The 22,513-nt window shown below is 39.2% G+C and overlaps 1 protein-coding gene across 2 annotated transcripts in view; it reads right to left on the bottom strand.

Annotated features, from left to right (window-relative positions):
- Satb2 (SATB homeobox 2) overlaps positions 1-22,513 on the bottom strand; it is a 164,582-nt gene that overhangs the window by 52,732 nt on the left and 89,337 nt on the right. For both annotated transcript variants that reach the window (XM_051190227.1, XM_051190228.1), the window contains exon 7: positions 16,504-16,976. In XM_051190227.1, coding sequence (XP_051046184.1) covers positions 16,504-16,976 — 473 coding nt within the window. The remainder of the gene's footprint in view (positions 1-16,503; positions 16,977-22,513) is intronic.

Below are 22,513 nucleotides of genomic sequence, written 5' to 3' on the forward strand. Positions count from 1 at the left end.
TACGTATCCTGTGAATCCATTCTCTGTCTGGAATTAAGAGTCAGTTGCCCTACTTCCCATTTTAACTGAGCAACCTGAAATATACTCATAATGGATTTGCCTCAAAGATTTTCTTTTTTAAAATGCTCTAAGTTAATATAAGAAAGGAAGAGGATTTTAAATTGCTTCCAATTTCCAAAGTCGATGTGACACTAAGATTGATATTTTCTGAGCTTTTCTTTTTTCTCATGATGAGTCATGCCCAGAAAGAATGAGTTGGTTTTCTTCCCTCCCTCCTCCCCCATTCTCCTTTCTCTCTCCCCAACATACCTTCAGTATTGTAATAAAAGAATTTTAGGGTCACCATGGAGATACTCACTATGATTATAATTCAAAATATCTCAAAGGCAGAGTTTAACTTATTCTTCATGAAATTACTTTTATGCGTTACATAGTATATTACAGCAAAGGCTTTTTACATATAAAATAGTGATGTCAAAACTATTATTCTAATGTATCATAACTAAAAATTATGCTTGTAGGTCTCCCAACAACCAAAAAGTCATTAAAAATTATAGACTGTTTTTATTTGTTGCTTGCATAGGATCCTTCCTCTACAGTGCTAGATAGCCTTCTAGGAAAACTCCCCCATCTCTCAGAGTAGCCTTGAGGATGTCAACATCACTGCTGCAGAGAAAGACACACAGCATTTGTATTGTGAGTGGATTGTGGCATATACTGTTTCCAGTGATTCATTTACCTCATTGCAGACATAGTCTCAAATGAACAGGCTTAGCCAGTGCCACCTTCCTATATGGCCACCATCAAGTTGCAACATTGCTCCAAATCCTTTACCTCAGCTTTCATTGGTGTGGCAGTGGCCCCAAAGTGCATTGGTTTCACTCAAGATATTTTCAATAGAAAGTGACCAGCTGGAGTGCACAAGACCGTCCATATTTGGCTCTGACATTTTTACTTAAGTTACTGATACACCTTTAACTACTGCAAACTAATACTTTAAAAGTATGGTCTAAATTGTGCAGACATATATGTGAAATGAATTCAGTTAGTTGAAAATTATCACACGCACACAATCTACAGCCTAACTCTCGCATCCACACAAACCACCCCACCACCCACTAATTATCAAGATGAATAAATGTTTATCATATTGAATCTGTCTTGAATGGAACATAAATTAATAATTAATCTCACATAAATATTTCTAAAGCCTTTGCTACTATGTCATCTGGCATTTTAATTATCAACCAGCCAAGCAGGAGGTGTCACTTGGACATTGCTATTATGCAGCTTCAGATACAGAAAATGTGGCGTGGCACCTGGGCTCTGGAAGAAGAAAAAAAAAAAAGATGCACTCCTAGCAATAGGAAGATCATGAAATTAACAAATTAACCAGGATATTGCTTATTAAAGTTTCATACCAGTAATCATATTAAAACATACTGCCAGTATTGAGTAAAATGGCCATTAAGTATTTGCCTCATTGTGGGCAATAAATAGACCCTTCTCCAGGGAGACATACAGTTTCCTCAGTGGCGTTAGCCTACTTTACATAAGACAAGGAAACATATTGCCTGTGAGGGCACAGGTTGACACAAAGTACACATGCCCTTTACATTACTTCTTGGGTTCTAAGTCACTGGAATACAGACAGAAGTTTGGGCAAAGGGGACTTTGGGGTCTTTCCCCTGGCTCACCAATAGGGGAGTTTTACAGGCTTTTACACCATCACTAGCACTAGAATTATAGACAGGTCTGGGAAGGAACTTGATAAGATCAAAATAATTTGAAGTACAAAACAACAGATTGTATAATGTAGTCTGGCTTACTTGGTAATATAGGCTATCTTCAAAGATAAAAGGAAGGAACTGAGGCAACTTTTAAAGTAAAAGAGATTCATGGTCTCCTTTTGCCTAATGAAAAACAGCATTTCTGAGTAATACCATGAATGACTGTACTTCAGTCATTGAGTCTGTTTTAATACCTCACCAAGTGATGCAGCTTTTCCTATGTGTGCAGGGTGCATGATGATTCTCAGAAAGGTGTAGTAAACATTACCATGATTGACTTTCAAGCTTCTACACTAGCCTTGTCACTTCCCAGGGACAGCTTGCAGAATATCTTAGGGAAGCCTTCAATACTATAAGAGAACAGAGACCTGCATGATCTAGGTTTTAGGATTGCCCAGACTTCCATAGGGCAGGCAGGTCTGGATGGATCTGAGAAGATAGTCCTTATACACAGTTTGCCAGGTTTTGGCACCTTTCTGGAGTTAAGCTATATTGGTCACAGGTAAAAAAAAAAAAACAAAAAAAGTCTATGAAAACCCTAAGCCAGATAGCACCCCTCAACTGTCTAGGGAACTCCCAAACTCAGTGTACTTGACCCAAATAAGAGCAGCTCTTAATTCCTTTCTCATTTGGTAAAAAGCTCAGGGGGTAGACAAAAAGACCAAAAAGAGAAAGATTTTGTTTGCAAAGAATTTTCTGCATGGTGGGATGCAGGTTTTACAGGAGCACACTGTAAAAAGCTCTGGCTGAGTGTGTTGGTGCATTATTTGCACACCAGTGATTCCAACAGAGGCAGGAGGAACATGAGGTCAGGGCTGTCCCTGGTCATGCAGAGACTCTAGGAACATGAAAGAAAGGTAGACCTAAAGAGAGATAAGGAGGGGAGGGGAGGGGAAGGGAGCAGGGAAAAGGAGAAAAAGGGAGGGAAGGGATGGGAGAAGAATGGAAAAGAAAGGGAAGAGTGGGGGGGGTGAGAAATGTCCTGAAATACAGCCAGCGCCATCTTGCTTCAAAGTAAGAAGCATCACCAGCTGTGGGATAGAGGGGGCAGGCTTTTGTGAAAGGGGTGAAAGAGGATCTAGCTGAAGCTTTAAATATGAGTAGCACCTGCAGGGAAAGATAATGGTATAAAGCCAGGAAGGGAGGACTGCAAAAAAACATCTGAACAAAATGAGACCATGCTTTCTCCAGACAACCAAGGGAAATCTGCTTTCTTAAGTGGTATAAGATACTCTGAAGTGAAAACGACCATGCACATTAATAAGATCTGGAAGTATTGGTGTAGACACACACCAAGCAACAGACATTGCCCCAAAATGAGGCGATATTAGATAATCTGCTCAGCCTTTTTGTCACCTGCAACAAATTAGGCTTTCAATATGCAAAACATCTTCCTTCCAGAAAAACAAATGATCATGATTCCACTTAATTGTAATTTAATGAGGCATAATTTATTTTTTAAAGTGATATACACCAGGTGTGTAGGGGAAAATGGAGGGGCCAAAGCCTGGTGTTTCTCTAAGAATCAAACTAGCTGGAGGCCATTTCCATTTCTATAAATTACATACATGGCTGCTTGTGACCGTTGAAATGGGAGACAAGAAAGGCAACTTGCCGTGTTCACATATTATTCCAACAGATAGAGGTAACTCAATCCAAACAGCAACTCGCTGACCATATTCAGCAAACAGTGTGAAAGCTCTGGGCTATGATCTGATAAGGGCAGATATGAGAAGGTCACATTAGCCCTTCACATGTACTGCTGAGCTATGCTCCACGGGAAATCATACAGTCCATACATTTTAGGAGCACACAGACTGGCAGTGTCAGAAAGCATAAGCCCTGTCTCCTCACAGCATACTTTAGTCATTAATAGAAGACACACTGAGATAGGCGGGTCAGTTACACAAAGTATTTAATGATAAGCCTTTTAGGGAATCAAGGGTCATCTCTTTTGAAAATGTATGATTCCAGAATATATCACAGTGAGTCTGTATGTGTTTACAATGGCATGGTGTTCGAAACAAAAGATATCATAACCAATAATAAGACTTAAAAAAAATCTGCAGGCTCTCTCCCATCTTCTGAGGCACAGGAGACTTTGCAGGGCACTTGGGCCACTTTTCACTTGCCCTGGAGTATGGTTTGTTTATGACCACTCCCTTGAATGCAGAAAGGGATGGAAGGTCCTCTCTGTGTTGCTTATATTCCACTCTCCCTTTTACCAGTCTTAATTTCCATACAGTTCTGGTGTCTCAGGTAACAAGAGAATATTGTTGTTGTTATACAACCAATTAATCATTGGTGCCCTCTTAAAAAGCTGGGTAAAGTCAAATTCCTAGGCTAATCCCACATAGCAAAGAGGCAACACATCGGAGGTTCTGTAGGAGTTAGAGAGAGCAATAAAGCCAGCGGCATGTCGCCTGATCCTCCTAGCATCCACCATGTAAAAGTTGACCTATCTTATGAAGCTGTTTTCCTCATCTCATTTCCTTCTAGAAGCTCCCCAGGCATAGCTTCCTCTGTTTATGGACATAACATGTTTCCCATAGTCTACAACTGTACTATGATTCTGGCTGTTGAAATTCATTTGTGTAATGCTAAAAATATTCACCCCACCCCCCAACTCCCAGAGCTCTGCTGAGCCATGAAGCCAGAGTACTTAGTCTGATTTGAATAAAATGTATACTGGGCACAACAGTGGCAATTTGATTTTTATTATTAAAAATGATGTGCTAAATCCTCAAAGAAAATGTCGTTATTGCATTAGTTTAATAAAATCGCTCTTTTATTACAATATTTCTTTATTGAGAAAGACAGCCTATGAATGTCATATTTTGTAGGATGGGTTGGATAGAATTGAACATCTAAAGGGAATTAATGTACTCTGCAAGTAAAAATGCATTTACAAAAGTTAACAGTTACAGGCCAAAGATGGAAAGCACTAAGAGAGATGTATATGCACATATTTAGCTGACCCTTGGATTGAGGTACACAAAACTTTGTTCTCACATTTATTCCACTCACCATCTTTCACATTGGTCCCTATAACAACTACCTCATTCCCATCATATAATAAAAACTATCTCTCTCCCATATACAATCACCGGGGGCTGATTCTATGTATTCTTTTTTGATGATGAGCTGGTGATATGAAGAATACAGAACTTTAAGAAAATACTCATTACAGATGTGGGAAGGAGTCTTATCTTGGGTGAAAAGTCTACAGCAGGCCCTAGCAGGTCATATATTTAAAGTCTAGCTCATGAAACATTCAAGATCATTTACTCAATCTACTGAAAATGATCCCTGAAACTGAGATTTTTCAACATGTAAATCCCACTTTAAAACAACTGTATCATATACCTTAAGCCTGAAACTTATAAATGAAATTCTTGTGTCATGAGAAACCTTCTTCCCAGTACATGCAATAAAACTTGACCATGGTACCTGACACATCAGAATATATTACACATGTAACACAAGATAAATGGGCATGGCAGAACATTCTTGAAGCCAAAAATGTCTGTACTTTCTTAAGTACAGAACCCATAAAAGCCACAGGTAGCCATGCCCAATAGCAAGACATCCAAAACCTGGTCTGCCATTTTAACCTACAAATCCTACACAATAGCAGACATATTTCATCAACAGTTTCATGACACTCTTCTGTAAGCAGTAAGGTTTTTCTGCCTGCCACTGGTCTGGTCCCACCACCGCGCTAGCCCCAATTAATACACAGAGACTCTGTATTTGATATTATGCTGTTGACCAGGTGCTAGTTTCTTATTGGCTAGCTCTGTCTTAATTATTAACCCATTTCTATGTATTTCCATGTGGTTTCACCTACCGGGGAGTGGGGCAGGAGTCTGGTCTCCCTGGCCTCTCCATGCTGACTCCTCCTTATTCCTTCCTCTTTCCTCCTTGTCTCCTAGTCCTTCCTATCGTCCTTTCCTATCCGCCAACAGTGCTTTATTCATTAACCAGTATGAGAAACATATACAGAATGACATCTCCCATCACTCTTCCTTGCCCTTTGTTCCATCCTGTCTTTAGGGAGTGATAGTTACTACAACAGGATTATTCACACACATTCAAAGCCAAAATTTTCTAAACACAATAGCACTAAATAATAAAAGCAGAAGAATGAACAGCTTCTCTTTGGAAACACTTTGTCAGTGAAACACTCAGTTCTGGACACAGGCAGGGCTTTCACACACACTGATATCATGCCCTTGACTGTCTCACTAATAAAGCTCAGGGCTCTGGCTAGCCCTCATTTCCATGAATGCTCTATGAAACAATCATTGGTAATAAGCTCACCACACTTAATAGTTTGGCTATATTATCACAACATTAGCAAGATTGGTGCTTTCTAAACACAGAACAAAACAAAAGTTACATTTACTGATTATTTCCATTTCAAGTATATCAGAAGCTTCTAAATATAAGCAAAGCATAGCAGTAGCGCAAGCTGTCTTGAGACACCAAAGTACTGTGTTCTTTACTGCTATTTTAACTCCTGTTACCTTCAGGGTCAAAGCACCCATTCTTGCCTACTTCATCTGAGACTATGGCACTCACACACCACAGTAAAATTACTGTTTGAAAAGGTGTTTACTGCTTGTACCATCTTGAGGAATGAATTGCATTTTTCATACACTATGTATGATAGCAGAAAAGATTGAGAATGTAGCAGTTATGATATGAGCTCTGATCTCAGACCTCCTGGGTTGAAAACTGGACTCTAATTAGACAAGGATCAATTACTCTCCATGGAGCAGATTTCCTCACCTGTAAAACTGAGGGAACCCTACTCCTTTACAAGGGTCTCTACAGCATTAATATGAATATAGATGTGAGCCAAGAGCTCCATAAATGCCACAAATCATTGTGATGCCTAGCATTGCCTCTAAATACATTTTTTAAAAATGGCTGTAAAATGTGAACATGAGTAGACCATGTTGAAATAAATACACCTCTTATTTTAAATTTGAAGCCTTGATTATTAAAAGTTTGCCAGCTATATTTTGCTAAATGCTTTCTCATATATAAGGCAAAGTATGAATAATGAGTTTTAAGAAGTGGGGCAATCAAATTATTTGGGAAAGAAGAAGATATAAAGAAGGGTAATAATTATATAAAGTGGAATGACTATATGAGTTGTTCAGATAAGCTCAAATTAAGGTAGTAATTGTTGCTGGGCATGATGGCACAAGCCTGTAATTGTAGAACTTGGGAGGTAAAAAACAGGAGGATGACAAGTTCAAGACCATAAACAGCTACTGAGCATGTTCATGGATAGCCTGTGAGCTACAGGAGACCCTGTCTCAAAAGCTGTACACTTCAGAAAAGTAAGGTAACTTTCTTTTCCTATGTAACACTGAAATGATTTTGAATAACCTCAAACACTATCATTATTTAAACTTGGATCAAAGTTATTAGTGGATCATAAAGGTAATTTTATAGATCAAAACCACCTTCATAATGAACTGGAAATCTAAAATGTAGAGTTGTTCAAATTATAAGAATGATTTTATAAGGTCTTTTTTTATTTTTCATCAAGACTTTGCTTTAGCAATGTATAGAGCTGGAGATAAGTATGATGTGTGTACAAACATGTGTCTCTCAGACATGGTCTACCAAGTACTCCAAATGGGCATGGTAGTGGTTAAGAGAAGTTCAGAAGTAGACTATAGTGATTATTTTTGGGTAAATAGTTATAGACAGATCGAAATTGCTTGGAAATCTCCAATTGATTCCAAATGGATACAGTTATATCTATGCTGCAGCATTTCTGGGCTGTAAAGATTCATGCACTGTATTGAACAAACATGGACTTAACCCCTAGCCAACTGTACCTCAATTCAATCAGTAGCTCTGGAAGGAACACACCCTGAACACACGGTTTTAATACTTATTAATTGAACAATGATGAGATGTGTAAGTGATGAGAACTAAAACTAGTGTTCCCATTTCCTCAGTGAGATTTTCATAAAACTGTAATATATGACCTACCTACAACTTTAAAGATTAGTTAGAAAATACAACAAGAGATGCTCACACCAGAAATCGAGGTTTTTCACTAAAATATCTCCAGGAATGGCAGATACAAATATTGAAGATGAAGATTTCCTCTCTGTGTGAAATGAGTGAACCAGTCATTGGTAGACAATGGTGAAAAAATGACTTACAAAATTATCACCAAATCAGAATCTTCTATTTCCTAGACACAGAAAATTTGAATTTCCTATAACAAATCCAGGAACTAACTTGCAATGCCATCAGTCAGAGGTAGGAGCAACAGTCAGGACAGTTGCCAACATGTTGGCTTACTCTGATTCTGTTTTGTGAACAAGGGAGAACACCACATCTTTCCATCTTCTGTTACCTATATCTTCTATTTCAGGTGGATTTGGGAGAGGGGTTGAGCTGTATAGTTTTCTACTGCTGAATCAACCTCCCCTTTACTGAAGGCACAGACAGACAAAGCTTTGAGCCTGTACCATTTAATCCTTGACCTGATCAATCCATGCTTCTTGGCTGAGGTTGCCCAAAAGGTGCTAATTGACAATATTCTTTATATGTATGTTCTAAGGTAAGATTGCTATCTAGAGAAGCCCACACACACACACTATCCAATAACTCCGAGACACTGCTATCTTGGGAGGTATTAATATTATTAAAATCTTTCGATCTGAGAAGTCAAGCCAGTGATTTTGAAATGAAAGACTATTTTATGAAGTAAGCAAGGCCATCTCTCCTTACTTTATTAATTTAATGTTCTGAAATCAAAAGAGAGCATATTATTTACTTCAAAACTCAATAACATGTTCATGCCTGACCTGCAGCATTTTACACTGACAGCCCACTTTACAGGACTGGACTTCCTTTTTCTCGAATGTGTCCTTGTTATTTTATAACCAGCTCACTGGACCATGGAGTCAAGAAGACCCTGCATTTACATTGTGGTCCCTGACTTGAAAAGAGCCTGGATCTCAACTAGATAACTGAGAAATAATCATGACTGACACTGTCAACTGAAGACAAACATGAATATCTTGGAGGTAAAATTTTATACAAATATAAACTTCAATGTATAATTAAATTATGCCCATCTCCAGCTAACAATATGTGCAGATGAAACAATGAAACAAAAAGACAATTCCTGCCTCTTCCAAAGGTGATTCACACTTAGACCCCTGAGACTTTGCAGCTAAGATTTCTCTTTAGTCGTCACAGATCTCATTCTGACCGCGCTGCCTCAAATCCTAATGTTTAGCAAGTTCTTAGAAAATTTAACCCTAACAGTTTGGGGCATGCATATATTCCAAACACTGGGTAAACAAAGCTTAAATCAAAACCCATGCCATTTTATACAACGTTCGCATTTTCAACAGCTGGCCTTCCTGCCAAATTTTCTGATACATCATTCAATCTAATTTTCCAATCTGCTGAAAACATTCTCCAGTTGCTGAGTGACTTCATAAATTGTATTTATGACCCTGGTCTTAAGTTTCTTCAAATGATGTGGCTTTGATGAGTAAACTGCAGATTTTTTTCCCCTGCAAAGTCTCATTTAAAAAAATAAATAAATAAAAAGTAGTCAAATGAGGACAGGTCAATCAAAAGAGTCCCCACAGAATTTGAGGGGTCCTGTTCTCTATCAGGGCACAGGCACTACTTCTTCAGTGAATTTTCACTAAACTGGAATAGCAGGACAACAAATCAAAACCCACTATCCTAAAAGAGCACATGTATTATACACATCTATGCTTCTATCAAAAATAAGTTCCCAAGGGTCAGCTCAGCAAGTCCTTCTTCACACTCTCTGCTAGAGGAGAAGAAAATGGATAAAGCTACACAAACAACACACCTAGAGAAAATCTCACTCCCAACAGGTGCAAACGTCTTATTGCTGACTCCCTGCCTAGAGTATCCCTGTGCTCTGCTGCCAGCGTAAAGGGAAGAAGAGAGAGGATGTGAGGGTCACCCCCAGTTTCTCTGCTCTGGCATCCCGTTCACATGTGGCAGAGCATCCGTTCCACTGGATTTACCCTAGTTTGGATCAAAGCTTCCTCTACTTCATTTAACAGATTTGCTCAGACGGAAGGTCTCAGAGGAGAAGCAATGTTAGTAAATGGGGACTTGTGAACATATGAATATGTAGGTCATTGGATTTTTAAATAAATTAGCGAATAGTTTATCTATTAAGTAAAAGTCACTGTACATATTTTATGAAACATTACTTCTTATAGGTCAGTGGATGCCAGTAATATTAAGCCTTAAAACACTACACAAGCCTTGCATCCTACATAAGCCCCCGATAAATGTCTTCAAGTCTACACTTTAACAAAGAAAACAGAAAGCTGGAAATTAGGAGTCACAATCCCATTTAAATATGCAAAGACACAAATGTGGCAAATAACCAAGTGGCTTACTTCACATCTACAGACCTAATGAGAGGAAGGTGCCAACTTAAGATGGATTCAGGATAAAGACAGAAGAAAAGGGAACAAAAAACAAAACCTGACAGAAATTACTATTCAACAGGCACCACTTGAACCTATGACAAAGGACTGGAGAGGGGCAGGGCCAAAGAGCAGAGCTGCTGGGACCTCCCATAACCGCTGTGTCACAGCTCAGGCTAGTGAGGCTCCAGGCAACAGTGGCATACCTCTTAAAGCTTAGAATCCCATTTCTCTCCTGAATCTCACTCCTACTCATATTCATAGTCTCTCATTCCCAATTGCAGTCTCAATCTACCCCTCTCATGACTCAATATCCCTAAGTCAGTCTCGATAATTCTATTTTCCATTCAGTGAACTGACGAGCTACCAGGTTTCAGGTTTAAAATAACTATGATGATAAAATTTTCAAAACCAAGCAGCAGACGCAGCCACACTAGCCTCATACCACACATGGCGGTTGCTTCGTGGGATGAATGGGCATCATTTTGATGACACTATGCTCCAACTTCTGCTTAGATGGCATGTCCGAATGTCAGTTACATAAAACCAGCATGGATCTGTAATCCTGGGCTAAATATTCCTACACAAGAGGTTTGTTAATAAAATGCTTCCAAGCGAGAGTGGTGGGGGACAGTGAAGGGTAAAATAAAACCCCGGCCATGTTGGGGCTTCAACCTGATTACACAGACAACTTGGGAGTGTCAGAGAAATCTCTTCCTCAAGGGGTGAGGCGGTGGGCTGTCGCTGTGTGGTTCCTGTCACACAGCAGCAAAGCTTTTCCCGTTCTCTGCCAACATCTAGTAGCCTAAGGACAGCCCTTCAAATGTAGAACCCACATCAGAAGTGCAGGCATGAGTGTGGGGCATCACAAACAAAGCAAGGTATTTATTTCCCTGCCTCTGTGGTCCAGCAAAGACCACAAGGGAAAGTGCTTAAAGTAGACAGGTAAGCGAATAGATATTGTCACCTCACTGTTCTCCTTAGGTCCCTATGGCTATAAAATGGCATGGCAAGCAGGACTATTTCTTCCAAAAGATGTGTACAGGTGCAATGCTACTACATATACTGTGTCCAGAACTCTATCAGCCCCATGCCATACTGGAGAGTTCACATCCTGGCACTACTGACATAAACACCATAACTCCCTTGTGAAGAACATGAACTCATCTTGCATATTTAGTTTATATGATATGTTTCATTGGTAAGCAAGAAGCAAAATGTAAAAATAATAACAAAACCAGTAAAAGAAGACCGCAAGAAGGTTATCTATTGCCTAAACTAGAAGCTATGTGTATGACACAAGACAAGGTGTTTCTGGACAGATGCATAAGGGACTTTGAAAGACTTGTGTATCAAAATTAAAACGTATTAAAAACCAATACGGGTGGGAGTGAACAAGGGACACAGGAAGATAGTGGGGAAGGCGAGCAATGAGAACAAACTACAGTAATATAACAGCATTTATGCATGAAAATGCCATGATAAGTCCTATCACTATGTATTAACCTTAAAAATAATTCTTGGAAATATCATCCCTAATGATGTCATTTTACATAATCAGATGGTAAACGGATCAGCCATCTAAGGTAATGAATAGTCTCTTTCAATAACATACAGTTTTAAATACCATTTACTGTAAGCGTGAGGTTTTCATCTGTAAGTCTTAAAAGCAGGTGGATAAGGTTTTCATGTTTATATTCTTGCTGGACTGATGAATGTTTGCAGATGAGTTTAGTTTCTGTACACCTACACATGCACAAACTAGTCAGATTACTTGCTAAATCTTTGAGCACAAATGCAAGGACATAAACTATCATGTGACACACCACTTTTTATTGACGCTAATAATAGATGAGTCCTGGAGACATCAATTACTTCAGTAAAATACTCAGGCACATGAGAACATGCTATACACATCAAGAGATCAACTAAGGATAATTTCTCAAGATGCCTATCAAAAATGAATAGTTCTGGTTCCATGTGACCAAGAGGTTAACATGCTTTCTAGAAAAAAAAGATTAATATGTCATTAATTATTTTGCCATATGAATTTTACCTGGCAAGTTACACTATCACCCATCACCCAGAAATGTCTGATTCCAGTTTTTTTAAAAAAAAAAAAAAAAAAAAAAAAAAGCCTCACCATTTGGAAAATCCATGGCTGGTTTCATGGGGTATACAACACCATATTTCCCATTTAACAATACAGCTGGTTAGACCAGCTGCCCATTTGTGCTGTTAGTGACTGCAGAACACACAGCAAAAACAATCTGCCTGCTGACCTCCTGCTCAAGTTCAAACTATGTCATTCTGTCAATACCATCTACCTTGATTAGGCAGGGCTTATATACAACAGGTTATGATCCCAGAGGGATGAAAAGCTTTCCCAAATTAAAAGCAGAATTCAAAAAGGAAATACTCATACATTCCTATGTAGTTTCCATTTGATATCCTCAAGGCTGGCCCATGAACTCAAGCTCATTTTGATTGAAAGTGAATGTTTCTTTCTGGGTGTAGCCATCTTACAAATTTAATGGCAGGAGGGAAATAATAAAATGTGTTCTGTGCTTTTTATAACATGGCACTTCAAAGGTGGCAATGCCAAAGAAAAATCTTTAATCCATAAAAATAGATTCCTCAGGAGAAGACTCCTACAGGAGTCTAGTGCCCTGATAGAGCGTGGCCTCTCACTGAAACAGTCTGTCTATGGTCTTGACTCATTGTGCATCTTCTCTCAAGCTTCGTGCTATTTGGGTAGAACATATACTGTATTCCACTTTGAAAATCTAAAGTAGTACAATCATGGTTTCAATTTTATCCTCAGCCAAAAAGAGCTATGCATATAACTAGGCAATAAAATGTTGGCTGCGCATGAAATGTCTATTCATGCACACAGATTATAGAATGAAGAACACACTCACACAGAGAACTGTAGAAGATAGATGTATCCCTCCACTTTGAATTTTCAGTAGTGGGCAACAGATTTTCTCCAAAGGGACAGAGCTGTATACAACTGTAGTCTAGATAACTATGAATACACAAATGCTGCCTATGTCTTTTAAGTCACATGAAGTATATGTGGGTCTCCGTGAATGCATTTTTTTTTTTTGAACTGATGGGAATAGCTGCTAACATTAATAGAGTATATAAGGTAGCTACATGGAGCACAAGATACACAAGATGCTGCCTCTCCTGTCCTCCTACATAACTAACACATAAAAATGGAACCTAAGCGACCCTAGGGCCTCTTCTTTGCTCCCATCCAGCAGGTGCCCAGCCACAATCAATGACCCCATTGCTGCTTCATGTTACTAAATCTGATCTGAAGTTGCAAACTACCTCCCATCTTAAGTTGACGCCTATCACATTCAAGCTGTTCCTTAGCTTCTAGCTGCCTTTTTTAATAGTCAGTTTTGAAAAAGCAATCTGCTTCTGCATCCTGAGCACTTAATCATCCCTTACTCCCATAGTATTGCTCCTGTCCTCACCACTATAACAAACCTACTCTCTGAAATTTGAGAAGGACATCTCCCAACCAACAGACATCATGTCAAATCTTGTGGCATAATGTCAATCTTGTGGCATAATGTCAAGCCTTTCTTTCTTCATGTACCTTAGCTTTCAACCCATGTAAGAGTCTTCTAGAGCAGTGGTTCTCAACCTTCCTAATGCTGCCACCCTTTGATACAGTTCTACATGTTGTGGTCAGCCCAAACATAAAATTATTTCATTGCTACTTCATAACTGTAATTTTGCTACTGGTTATGAATTATAAATATCTGATATGAGACCCCCCAGGGGGTTCACAACCCACAAGTTGAGAAATACATGTTCTAGAGTCTGTTCCCACTTGCTATCATCTCCCTGTTACTCCATGACCACCAATGCACTCTTCTGGCATTTCTTCCATTTTCTTGGTTCTGAAGGTGGGTATGGTTACTGTCTATATTAGTTACTTTTCTCTTTCTGTGATAAATCTCATGACAAAAGCAAATTAAGGAGGAGTTAATTGGCTTGCAAGCCACAATGGCAGGAAAGGTGTGGGAACCATCAGAATCAGGAAGATTTATATTTTCATGGACACACAGATCAGCAGAGGCAGACAACAAGAGGCTATCAACCCTAGAAGTCTACCCATAGTAACATATTTCCGCCAGCAAGACTCTGCCTCCTAAGATTCCACAACCTCCCCAAACAGTACCACTCCCGGGGGAACTTGAAACTGTGATGGTTTCTTATCAAACTGTCACATCACATTACCTTTCCCTTCCCTAGTTTAAATCCCAGGCTCTGTAACACTTTTCCAATCTCTTAGTCTGTCCCTACCCACTGGTTTTAGTGCCAAACTTAAGTTTCAGTGTTCATTGCCAATCTTCATAAGAAATCTGCCAATATGTCAAAGTAAAAACAACTAGATCCCAAACAGTCACTGTGGCCTTTCTCAGCCGCTCCTGCAGGGTATCTCTTGACGATTCTCATAACTGTACCTTTACTTGGACTCGCCAGGCTCAAGCTCTGATAGCACCATTACTGCTTCCCCCTGTATCGTCAACACACTAGCCACAATTTTACTCCTATGCTACTTCCCGAGGGTGCACTCCTCTCTACTGACACCCATCTCTTTCAGTACCTCCCCACATTTCATCTGGCCTCTCACAGCAGCCTAGTCCTACCTACCTGCTACAATAAGCTAGAAAAGCCAAAACCTTCTAAGATCAAAGTTGGCTTACTGAGTCATAGCACATTCCCACATAAGACCTTTGCCATTCCCCGTGCTTAAAGCATAAACTTTTTTTGACCTATGATCTCCCACCAACATCTAGTTTTATTATCAACTACCTGTTCCCACAGTTTTTGACTCAATATTTCCCTTATGAATTCCACTAGCTTAAATATACTCCTTGATCATCATTAAATTGTATTAACCTACTTCCCCCAGGAACCTAAAACTCAATTTTTTTTTTTTCAAGTTTTCACCCAGGACTCTGTTTTCCAACCTCACACGCAGTGAGGCCATTTAGTCCAGCCTGCTGTGCTCCTGAGGACTCATCTTGCTCATACTACTGTAAATGTCCCCCAAGCCCAGCTTCCCAGGCCCCCACTGAACATGCTCTGTGTTATCTACCACATTTGTGGTGACCCTCTGTCCATTACTGAGGCCATTAGTTCCCCAAGGCTAAGCCTTTTTGCCCATTGGTTCCTCATAACATAGGATAAACGGTTTGCACAATGTACCCCTCCACCCTGAGCCTGCAATGTAAGCACCACCTCAGACCTTGTAAGAAAAAAAATCCTGTAGGCCTAAATCAGGATGAGCTCTGAAATCCTTATTTTAACACCACTCCATTCTGATGTACACTTGAAGCACAAAGAGGGGTAAAAAAAATCTTTCAAACGAGCTCACTCAGTAAAACAACATATGTGTGATGGACAATTGGCCTCTATCATGGAAAATTATAGCTGCATGTAATTCTTTTGAAACATTAAAAATATAAGTAACTATATGGTACTATCTCAAATCTGACTTGTACATTTTGAAAGGTTTATAGAAAAGCTTTTATAATGTTCAAAAAAAAAAAGATTTAAAAACAGGCTATTTGAGTGTGTATAAATAGTGTTACAACTAGTCTCAAATATTTTTTAAGTGGTGGAGGATCAAATTCCTGATCAAATGTCCATGCAGGGAAACACGGATGGTAAGGATGAGGGCGGAGTATACACAGACACCGTGCCATTCAGGGGTTAAGATTCTGGAGATAAGGTGCATGGTAGTGTCTCAGGTATTTGTTACATTGTTGAAATTAATTAATTAAGGCCTTGTAGGGATGAGTGGTGACATTATACCACAACAGAAGAATATTATACAATTATGTATGCTCTGAAATATGTATTTTTCTGTATAGTGTGTATGTCATGTGTGCCTGATGTGTGTATGGAGGTACATATGCAGAAGGAGGCCAGAGGCTGACATTGCGGTCTTCCTTATGGATCTCCAGAGAGCTCCAGACTCTCCCTGCCACCTGTCTCACACTAGGCTTAAAGATGTGTGCCCACCGGCCAGCTTTTACACGGGTGCAGAGGATCTGGACTCAGGTCCTGATGCTTGAACAGCAAGCATCTCCTGAGCCATCTCTCATCTCCATAAAACATTCTGAAGAGAGTATTAAGAAATGAAGACGTGTCACATTGCTTCCCCACTGTGGGAAATGAGCTGGAGAATGGCGAGAATGTGTTAACTATACCTGTGTGCGGTTGAATGCCACTCTTGCAAACACAGCTTGGGACACACTGGCCCTCTTCAGCTCATCTCTAACTTGCTGGTAGATATCAGGAGAGACTTCCACAGAGGAGTTGGTTGGCTCTGGCTTCACTGCTCTGGGGATGGGTGGATGATTCAAGAACTGCTGGTTGATGGCTTGAGGATGCTGGTGAGCCAGGAGCCGGCTAACGGCTATCTGTTGGTTTATCAGATGGGCCATGGCTATTTGCTGCCTGACAAGCTGTGGACTGAGCTGGGGTGAGAGAAGACCAGGGCTCATGATGGGCTGTAATGCGGGCACTTGGTTTCGGATTGGAGTACTGTGGTGGATTTGGCTATGAGGAGACTGTTCGTTGGTTTTCCCCAGGGATGCCAGCTGGTTCATATTTGGTAAATGCATTGGACGCTGGCCCAGAACACAATAGTCTGAAAGGTTTTCTCTCTCCACTCTTTCCACTGTTGAGAGATAAAAACAAAATTTATCATTATTTTCATGGTTATAATATATTGTTAATATATAGAGTACTGAATTGCTGTGTATCTGGTACACTAATGATACTAGTATATTTTTTTTAATACAAGTCCAAAAACCCCCAAAGAAAGGGTGAGCTATTCATACCATAAAAAATTTAACTTAGCCATTTTAGTAATAGATGTTTTTCATAAAAGATATGAAAGTGAAGATCTTTAGCTTTTTTAATTTGTTAAAAGAAAGCATTTCCTAGACTAGCCAAGACAAAAAAAGAAAAAAGAAAAAAAATCCACCATCCCCAGACATTTCTACACCATGTAATCACCCACCATCACCAACCTTAGTAATGAAACACCCACTACTCTAATCTACCGTTCACCACTAACAGCATAGTTCACAGTTATCAGGGAAACGGCAAGGGCAACTACACCTGCCAAGCTGCTACCTTCTCATTCTCTGTTGGGAATGTACTAGAAATGCAGTTTGGCTGGTAGAGGGTTTGATAGCCAGTGCTGCAACAGTGATGGGAATGTTTGTCAATGGGCCTACCATATACACCCATTATCTCCCAGTGCTGCAACAGTGATGGGAATGTTTGTCAATGGGCCTACCATATACACCCATTATCTCCCAGTGCTGCAACAGTGATGGGAATGTTTGTCAATGGGCCTACCATATACACCCATTATCTCCCAGTGCTGCAACAGTGATGGGAATGTTTGTCAATGGGCCTACCATATACACCCATTATCTCCCAGTGCTGCAACAGTGATGGGAATGTTTGTCAATGGGCCACCATATACACCCATTATCTCCCAGTGCTGCAACAGTGATGGGAATGTTTGTCAATGGGCCTACCATATACACCCACTATCTCCCAGTGCTGCAACAGTGATGGGAATGTTTGTCAATGGGCCTACCATATACACCCATTATCTCCCAGTGCTGCAACAGTGATGGGAATGTTTGTCAATGGGCCTACCATATACACCCATTATCTCCTCTGTTGCTATCTTCTTTTGGAAATGGATGTTTTAATAATCTCAAGATTAATTACATCACCTTGACCGGTCACTAGGTAAGATTTTTCCTGCTCCAGGTTATCTATTTGTTGCAAATTACTAAAGATTTAGAGAATAATTTTGAAGGAGTAAAGGTAGAGAATGCCTCACACATGCACAAGTCAAGTGACAGGACAAGTCCTCAGGACTGGGATGAGGTTCATAGCCTTGCCTAAGCTCTGTGAAGCTGGAGAGATCGTTCTGCAGTTAAGAGCACTAGTGCTCTTCCAGCAGACATGGGTTCAATTCCCAGTACTATTGTACTTTATTACCGAAAACAAAGTTTTGTTTGAAGAAAACACCAGAGACTTAAACAACTCAGTCATTGCTAGTTTTAAGTGCTTGTTTGTAGGTACCACCTTGAAAATGTGTTTGAAAGCAAATTCCCATGCAGCTTTAGTAAGTAAACCTTACTTAGGATTTCAAGTATTAGGTATAATTATACAAAAATCTTTTAAAGAAGCTGGGTGCAATGGTGTAGAAGAAATCACTGTAAGTTCAAGGCTACTCTGATCTACACAGTGAGTTCCAAGACAGCACTCTCACCAAACCAAAAACAAACAAACAAACAAAAAAACAAAACAACAACAAAAAACAAACAAACAAAATACAGATAAATTCAACAGGCATGGTTGTTACATGCTGCAAATCAAAACTACCTGCAGGAAAACCATTTTTAAGATTTGTTTTCATTACCTTTGATTGTGTATACGTAGGTAAGCATGTGCCTGTGAGCTCAGATACAGATAGAAGCCAAAGGCACCACCATATTCCATGAAGTTACAGGCAGTTGGCTGCCTGTTGTGGGTGCTGGCAACAGAACATGGGACCTCTACAAGAACAGGTGTTACTAACCAGTGAGCCATTTCTCTGACCCCAGGAAAAATTGTTCAAAACAACCGTTTTTTGTTTGGATGGTTGGTTGGGTTTTTTGTTTTGTTTTGTTTTGTCATTAATGTAGCATTTGTAGTTTGATACACAACTAATATAGAAAGAATTCGTTGTAAGAAGGAAATAAAAGAACACAGAGGCTCAAAGAATTTAGAAGGAAACAGGCAATTGCTGGCAAACAGAGTGAGACATGAGGAATCTAAATAAAAACAATCAACTTAAAAAAGTGGAAGAAAGTGAGTCTTTTCCCTCTAAATATATACCTTACATAATGTGATTTTAAATATATGTAGAGGTAAATTAATATACCAAAGTGTAAGTGGGGTTTTGGCCATGTATTTCATGTCTAAAAGCTTTGTGTGTTCCCAGAGCTTATTGGAGGACTATCTTAGGATCATATTTATATACAGTATTTTTTCTTCTTTTTCAAAAGAACCAAACTTGTGTTCAACTTTCCGTGAACTCCCAAATAAGTCAAAAGTTTACTTCAAACTCCTTTCCTTTCTAACTTAATCTTCGAACGTAATTTCACTTAGTTTACACATCACCTTTCCCACATGAAGTTCAAGGTAAACAAATTGTTTTCACCTTCTCTAAAGGCATACATTTTCCATTTTCCATTGCATTAATTAAACTTTAAAGTACACAGCCTTAAATCCAAAGCAAGCAAAGGGCTATGAGCCTTCAGGTAAGGTAACCCAACAGGGCTGCACTGGCTGGAATGACCATGGTGATTTCTTTACTGAAAGAAGATGCACAGGCCGTGAGCTGCCTCCAGACTAAAGCCGCACTTCACAGACACAAAACCTTGGTCTCAGATAAACATTTGATTCATTGGCTTGTTGGTGACATCCTTTAATTCAGTCAAAGTCATGATGAATTTAACTTTTAAATCGTTTCCAAGTAGTTAATTGACAAACTTGTATCCCCATTTTTCCTAATAAAAACACAGAGCATCACCTTCTTAGAGCTAATTGTCCAAACTTTTAATATTTTTCTTTTACAAAGACTAACTACACTTGAATATGTTTACTGTTCAGTGATATACCCACATGATATCTTTAATTTTAAAAAATTTACAGATCTAGCTATAATTATGCATGTAAATATATGTAAACCAGATGTAAATGATATGTCTATAAAACCTATAGGAGTTTTGTGATGAGTCAAAATAATTAGTCCTTATACCTGTAAGCTTGCACATAATAACACCTATCTTTAAGAATCCCCAGATCTGCTGTCATATGTGGTGGTGCACGCCCTTTCAATCGTAGCAATTGGGAGGCAGAAGTAGGCGGATCTCTGAGGTTGAGGCCAGCCTGGTTGGTCTACAGAGTGAGTTCCAGGACAGCCAGAGAACTAACTGCAGAGCACAGTCAGGGATATCCATCACTAAACAGTATTACAACCACACAGAAGCCTCACAAAGGCATCAGTATTGCTTTCTACCCAAGGACATAGAAAGATAATCTTCTCCACAGTCTATTCTCATTATGAGCAAAAGACATGCACCCTCAAACATTACTTTATTCCAAGCAACTACTGTACCATATAGCCAGAAAATATAGCTGAGAACTGATCATCGAATTTTTAAGAAACTGATTGAGTCTAATGTTTAAAGCTACATTCAGGGAGAGGCTCCACTTTTAACTGGCTAGAAACTTCAACAGTTTTCTGACTCTATAGTACAGTTGTTTGGAATAAAGTAGTAACACAGAAAGTTTGTGATAAGCATATATGTATATATTAAGAGTATAAAACATTTAAGTATATACTATACAGAATATATGCATGTATACATATATATGGAGAGGGGAAGAGAGCATAAGAACTTACATGCCAATATTCTGGCACCTGATTCACTTTACTGAAATCTTAAGCCAAATCTTTCCAGATGTTGGAACTGAGGTGTGTAATAATGGTCACAAGCAGAGGCTTCAAAGCCACAGACAGATTTAAATCCTATCACAGCGGTTTGGCAGGTGTGTGACCACTTCCCCATGCCTTAGCTCTTCATATCCAATGTCTCCTCCCATGAAGGATGGTGATGAAGACTGAATGGGCTAATCCCTATCATCATCTACACACATCCACTGACAGACATAGTTCATTCCTGTGGGTTGGCAGATACTCAAGTGAGATCCTTCAGTACAGACAGCACACTAGAAGATGGTTAGAGATGGTCATGGGTACGGAATCAGAATCTCTAAGAGTCTAATGATTTGTAGGTAGCCTAAGTTCAAGGATCATTATGCCACATCATCTCTGCTTTGATGTGTCTGTACAAGCATAAGATGATAATACTATATGATCTGTGCTTGAATTTGTTGTTAACTCCTGCAGTCATACTAAATTTGATTGCTGAATTCTGTTTTACCATAATCCCTAATAGAAAAGCTATCATTTTAACTGAGATTTAATTATATTTTAAATGTATGTAAGCAATCAAGATTTATCCCTATAGTTTTACATTCATTGGCCATTACACTAGAAGAAACACTAATTGAACCTGGTGTTTAAAAGCTGTATTCAAAAAGAGAATACTGAATAATATTTTTTTATTGGCTAGGAGACTTCAACAAATAGAAGATTCCATGGACCTAATTCTTTTTTCTCTTTAAGACTTCCTTATTTTTATTTTATGTGTGAATGTTTTGCCTGCATGTATGTCTGTGTACCACATGCCTGCCTGGTGCCTCCAAAGGCCAGAAGAGGGCTTTGGATGCCCTGGAACTGGAGTTGCAGACCATTATTAATTACCACATAGGTGCTTAGAATAGAACCTGGATCATCTAGAAGAAGAGTCAGTGTTCTTAACTTCTGAGCAATTTTTCTAGCCCTATACCTTATTCTTATCTTAGGAAAAAATTTATCTCAAAATTCTAGGAGTAAAATTTAGAAGGCCAATATTATTAAGACTTTGGTTAAATTAATATTATGAATTTCAGAGAATATTTGTATAATTGCAATTAACAGTTAAGCCTTCTTACTATACATTTAAAAAAAAAAACTAGGATATTCTAACCAATGTCTTGTGTCTCCCAAAAGAACCTCTCTTTCCTTCGTTTGTATAACTCTGTCACAGCATTCGATTTTGAAAATTAACCCCTTTACTTTAAAATAACTCACTATCAAATGGAATCATATGCCCCATGCATGACACACACAGGAATATATTACTACTCAGTTTCTCCAAATGAGGCTTAAAAGTTCATGTGCCGTGCTGGCAGAGGTGGAGGCGCACAGCTGTGTGCAAGCTCTTGGAGGTGGGAACGGGAAGCACACAAGTTTAAGGTCATGCTCAGCTATATAGCAAAGCCAGTCAGTATGGCAAGAGATCCTGTCTCTCAGCACCGAAGAGTTCATGCTCAGACCTTTGAACTGGAAGGTAGAAAAATAGACAGCAGATGAAATAATAAAATCCCACAACTCCAAGACCAAATTTATAGGGCTGGCAAGAAGTGGGTAAAGGTGCCCTACCACCAAGCCTGAATCTGTCCTCCAACTTCCACGTGCACACAAATGTCAACTTTTAAAAGAATAAAATTCAAAGAAATGCAATACAAGTA

This window comes from Phodopus roborovskii, unplaced genomic scaffold, assembly GCF_943737965.1.
Source record: "Phodopus roborovskii unplaced genomic scaffold, PHOROB, whole genome shotgun sequence".
In the NCBI taxonomy this organism is placed as follows: Eukaryota; Metazoa; Chordata; class Mammalia; order Rodentia; family Cricetidae; genus Phodopus; species Phodopus roborovskii.